The sequence below is a fragment of the Pseudomyrmex gracilis genome, unplaced genomic scaffold (assembly GCF_002006095.1).
Source record: "Pseudomyrmex gracilis isolate BER0280 unplaced genomic scaffold, ASM200609v1 scaffold_1412, whole genome shotgun sequence".
In the NCBI taxonomy this organism is placed as follows: Eukaryota; Metazoa; Arthropoda; class Insecta; order Hymenoptera; family Formicidae; genus Pseudomyrmex; species Pseudomyrmex gracilis.
The window spans coordinates 22,553-28,396 of record NW_018021996.1 but is presented as its reverse complement, the minus strand read 5'-3'; the positions used below and the strand labels follow the sequence as shown (position 1 = coordinate 28,396).

The following is a 5,844-nucleotide window of genomic DNA, read 5'->3' as shown; positions in this document are numbered from 1 at the left end:
TTTTTGCACACATAACAGTGATAAAATACATAGAAATGTAATAGTTTTCATTGCCTTGACCATTTTACTCTTGATTTTTCTTCTTTATCTTTAAAATCAAACATATAATATCCCAAAATTGACGATCGAGAATTTGATCACCTTAAATAGAAAGAATCGTCAGAATAAAAAGAACGTGCGTATAATGTATAAAATAACATTAGTTAAAATAAACACACATTTGTTTAAAAAGTAAAGGAATACAGAACTTAATAGTATAAGATACATATATAGTATTAAAAAATTATTAGTTTTTAGTTGCCAAATTATTATTAGTTATTTAATTTTATCATATTTGTACTTTTTAAATAGTGGTTGTTTCGGAATATCAGAAAATCATTTCAGATCACATACAGTAAACACAATATATTAATCAACATAAAAAATACTATTAAGTATAGTAGCGCTTTGTATATAGCGTTGTTCATTCTTCTGTGCTTGCTGATGCCATTTTTTGCGAATAGCATTCCATCGAGCACTGTGTTCCTTTAACAACTCTTCTTGCGATTTGAGAATTTGTCCTTCCTGTAATTTGTTCAAACATACATAAACAAAGTGACTAATGAGCTGATGTTTACAATAATTTACATGGCATAAAAAAAGCTAATCAATGTAAAATTAATCAATGCAAAAAATATGCTATATACATATCCTTAATTTACAACTTTATGGTCCTGAACATTTATATATAAGAAATTTTGTTGAAAATATTAACTTACATAATCCAAGTTTAGATCATCTTTCTCTTCAAGTATAGGAGATGGAATGCGATTTCTGGATATTTCTTCTTCAGAAGGCAAAGGAGGTGGCAAATAATGGACTTCATTTATCTCTCCACTAAGACCATTGCCTCCTATACTTTCATTAGAAGCTTCTGGATTTGAACTCATTCTGTACAAACCAATATTTTTATTTCACTTTTATATACAAACACAAAAACTATAGAGTGTAACTCCTTAACTGTAATATAAATAATTTATATAAATAGAAACATAATCATTAAATAATATGATTTGTTTACTTAAGAAGCACATTAGGATTTTTTGGATGACTGACTACCCAAGCACGACAAATAGGATAAAGTGGCATTTCTTCTTGAAATTGACCTAAATCAACACTACGATCAAATAATTTCATCACATAAGTATGATGATATGTTGTGTCAGCCTGCATTTGTCGGCGACGTCTGATTTTTCGTTGTGGTTGTTGAGAAATAACAGATTTTGTCCTGCTTATTACAAATTACAAAAAGTCAACTATATTTTGACTAGATCATTGTATATAGTAATAAGAAAGTTTAAATCTCACATTTTTTTCATTGGATGTTTATAATCCTGAGTAGAACATTCTTCACTTGAGTCTGCTGATGAGCCTGTGTCACTATGCTGTAACAATTCTCGAAGAGCACCTTTTAAGCGATCTCTTGCTACAAGGACATCACTATCACCTAAATACCCCATATTAAAAGTATGTTTGAACTGATTAACATAAACAATTATCAATTTTTTGAATTCGAACTTTTTAAATATTATTACACACTTAATAGTTCAAGTATTCTTCTTATTACCTATTTCATCTTTTATTTCCATTTTTATTCGATCTGGTATTGGTGAAAGTTGGATATTTCTTCTTTTTCCCATCCTATATATATACACATATAATGTGTATATATGTACATGTAAAGTTAATAAAATGCATATGTACAAAAATTAATATAACTATCTCCAATTTACTTAAATAATAGAATAGAATGTTCTAACTGTAACACTTAATAACTCACTTTGTCAGATAGATGACCACGTTTTGTTGGATAAGTTTATCAGAATTTGTAGTGAGATAGTTAAAGTAAATAATTACTCACACAATATTGAATTAATATAAGCAATTAACGTAAGCTGTAATCAATTTTATACAAAGCTTCTAATTCTAAGGCCCGATTTTCCCACCTCCTGATAGCTATTCTTTGAATAAAGATATTCAAAGAGATATGTCTTATCTTTTAGATAAAGTTATCGAAAATTCATCGGAAGTAGTGCATTTACGGCTGCTTGGACCTTTATAGCCAGTCCATACGCCAAAATCTCTCTCATCAGAGGCGAACAAATGAGCATAAATATGTTGCATAAAGTTTGTTCTTGCTTACAAAAAGTGTACATCTTACACTTTTAAGCTGCGTTTGAAGAGCTTGCTATGGCACAAATGACTACATTCAGCGCTTAGCAAATGTTTTGCGCTAATTGCGTCTGTGATTTGTCTCTTCCTGTAAATCTATTTGATATATAAAAATGTATATGCCAATGAGTGCGTTCAGACAACTCAACGGTTGAGAGATCATCACTTATGATAGGAATATTCTTCAAAATCTGCAGCGGTTCCAAAAGTATGATCCAATAAGAAGTGATTATCTCTCAACCGTTGTGCAACTGTTGGGTTGTCTGAACGCACCCAATGACAAGCGACAATCGCAGAGAGCTTGTTAAGAGGATGCTGGACCGTCCTGTTTTATTATAAAAATAGTAAAATGTCAAAATAATGACTTTTGTCAAATGTACTGCACAAATGAGAAAACGGTTCTCCACAATAAAAGAAGACAGTGTAACGAGTCGCGGGAGAAAATAAATATTTATGAAACAAAAAAATGTTTAATTAAGAAAATTGACTATCTTACATTATCAAGTATGTCTACAGATTTAACAGTTTATATGTCACAAAACATACTTTGGCGCGCCAGATAGAACCTGTAAGAATATTACAAAAGTATTAAAAAATACTTTCAACGCTTGCAGGAAAAGAAAGTATTGAAACTATAAATTGTAGACACAAAGGTTATCTTTCCGTTTTTTTGTTAAAACATTTCTTCTTCTTTGCAATTATGGCACCGTGCCCCTGGAAGGTTTAGGCAATGGCCAGTCTTTGACCTGTTAAAACCATTTTAAAACACTATGCACGAAGCATAGACGTAGAATATATAGACTGCGCGTTTGGCTGAAAAGACGTCTTTCTGGTTGACAGAGACAACATACTTTGAATAGTAACTCTTTCTCTGTCTATCAATGTCTGTGGTAGGATCAGGACCTACTGTTTCATACCACCTAAGAGTTGGTTTATAATAGCCGTTACCTTACGCCGGTGCCGTAAAAGTTGGAAAATAGAAAACTCGTACTCCTGTTCGTAATTTAATTATGAACAGAAGTACGTACTTCCTATCTTTCAACTTTTACAGCAATGGCCTAAGTTAACGGTTACGGCTATTATAAACCAACCCTAACTTGCTATCACCCCTTAATCTCTTTCACTCTTCTTCACTCCCACTATTTTTCTATCCCCACTTTTCCACTACTATTCTATCAATCAGCAAAGACTTCTTTTTCCCCCACTACTTCGCTAAGACAAAGATGAGGCTACTGTTCAACACCAGCTGTCTCTCTCAATGTTGAAGACATTTTCTTAACATGGCAAAAGCATATATGTAATACTCCTATATTGCTAGTCGCGTATCTTCGCAATGAGAGGCACGAGGCCCGAGAAAGGGAGACGCACGAAGTCCAAATATGGGCATAGATGGTCGAGTGTCATTATGCGCAGGCGCATCTACCAAGTGAGTGCAAGCGAGACAAAGCATTAGAAAGTGAGAGAAAGAACGCGAGAAAGAGAAATGCGCAAGCGTGCTTGAATGTTCACCGCATGCGCACAAAGCAGCTGGAGAGAGAGGCTACTATATTGTCTGCACCGTAACGGTGAGCTTCAGGTCGGCACCGTACTAGCAATATAGAAGTATTACATATATGGGCAAAAGTAGGGAACGCGCAGTCTATACATTCTACGTCTATGGCACGAAGCACTACGTAGTTCCCGAATTTTGCACCAGAGACGTTGCTGCGTTTAGCAGAAGGACCGCTTCGTAGCAGTCAAACATGATTGGCTCTTACTTTTAGATCCAGTACATCATGTGACCGAAGTTGCACTTTATTGCAGTTTGGCTTGTTCTTTTTACTGAGGTTTTTTAGGCCTGTTCTACAATACAGTCGTAAGCTGTAAGTTGTAAGAAATTGACCAATCACAGACTAATTACAGAAGAATAATTGATTGTGATTGGTCAATTTCTTACGACTTACAGCTTACGACAGTATTGTAGAACAGGCCTTATCACGGTTGCCAGTCGGTTTATATCTATACCCCCGACAAGTTTTCATGTAAATCACTTACGTCTAACAAATCTGTCACGTCGATTTTAATCTTGCTGTCGAAGCGTATCACTCACGGCCGATTTCTTCATACCTCTCGATAACTATTCTCTGGATAAATTCCTCTAAGAATCAATAAAAAAAATCAATTTTGAGAGATATCTTCTAGATAAAGTTATCGAAAACTTATCTAGAAGTGAAAAAATTGGCTGTCAGCCGCACGATTCTTTCTGGTTAATCACCAGGTTGAGGCATTGATAACTTATCACAACGGGCTTATCGTCGTGCTTGTCGCCAATCTCGCTGTACTTACCTTCGATTGGTTCGACACACGATACCTGCTAGACATGACCAATCTCTTCGTTACCGATGTGGCTTTTGGAAGGTGACCAATAGAATCGATGTGTGCCTCTGCTTATTGGCTGGTCCGGACCAATCAGCCCTCAGTCGATACGGCGCTGCCTGTTTTGACCAATCAAGCTACTCGATTGCGACACTGTGCGGTCCCGGGGATTCAGGCGCAAATGTTCAATAAATCATCACTTTGATTTATAATTTTGTTTGATTTATTTCAATTTACACACTCCTGTCCATATACACAAAAGATTACAATTGACCGCTTATTTCGACATACCGCCGCAATTTCGCTCACGCTTTACAACCCGTTTCTTTATTACGATTACGACGCAATTTATTAATTTAAGACACCAAATAAAATATTGAGTTAGCCCGATTTAGGTTTCTGGTTGGTAACTTTCAGCTCTGCTGGTTCTTATTTACTACTTGACTTGGTTTGACTAACTGACTTGACTCACTTCGGCCTTATATAGCTCGTTGCTCCTTCTTTCGTACTTTTCACTCGGACCTTCTCGTACTTTCGCTCTCGAGTTTGGATTTAGAACTTTCTGGCATTTATTCTATTTTTGTTTTGACCCGATCGTATGGCTGTTGTCATAAGTTCTCTTTCGATAATCTTTCCCGTAGAACCGAGCCTATTCTCGTTGTTTCCAGAATATTCCTGAGTCTTCTTCAATTACAATCTCAATAATAACAAATTACTCTACAATTTTCTCGATCTTTCTTGAACCATCTATAGTTCAGAATTATTACACCCGGCTTTTATGCTGTGGCTCGACCATATAAACCAAATCTCAAAATCTATAATACAAATAATCAATATATATATCAAAAACCCAAATTAATTCGATATTTTTCTTTAACCTTATTCTCTAAACAAAATTATTCTTTTAATTGCGTCTTTTACGCCTTATGATTTCTCAAACCTAAACATAANCAAAACATGAACATGAATAACTCTATTTGCTGTTTTAATTTTCTCTCTGTCCTCACCATAGGTCGACGCGTGAGAGAGTAGTACGCTCGGAAGCTTCTTCTGTATTATCAGAGAGAAGCCTGAGAGCGGCCATGCCATTGTAGTTTCTTACATAGACGTATAAGAAATAGACTGCGCGTGTGAGAGGGGAAGTGAGTCAAACTTCGGAGTGAGACAGATGCTTTCACCCGAGTCTCTGTCTCTGTCTTTCAGCACCTGGAGTGGGGACTCCCCACTCGGAAGACAACTCCATAGAATGTCTATGCTGTCAATCGCCTACTGTCGCCC

General features: G+C 35.5%; 1 protein-coding gene across 2 annotated transcripts; it reads right to left on the bottom strand.

Annotated features, from left to right (window-relative positions):
• Window positions 1-390: 390 nt before the first annotated feature.
• Window positions 391-2,087, bottom strand: LOC109862136 (protein lin-37 homolog). Of its 2 annotated transcripts, XM_020442078.1 has the most exons (6): window positions 1,820-2,087; window positions 1,607-1,680; window positions 1,348-1,486; window positions 1,061-1,267; window positions 759-930; window positions 391-564 (listed from the first exon to the last, which is right to left on the bottom strand). In XM_020442078.1, the coding sequence occupies exons 2-6, from the start codon at window positions 1,677-1,679 to the stop codon at window positions 409-411; spliced, it is 747 nt and encodes a 248-aa protein (XP_020297667.1). In that variant the 5' UTR covers window position 1,680; window positions 1,820-2,087; the 3' UTR covers window positions 391-408. The 2 variants fall into 2 exon arrangements, with proteins under 2 accessions (XP_020297667.1, XP_020297668.1); XM_020442079.1 differs by lacking the exon at window positions 1,820-2,087 and having other exon boundaries at window positions 1,348-1,517.
• Between the last annotated feature and the right edge of the window lie 3,757 nt (window positions 2,088-5,844).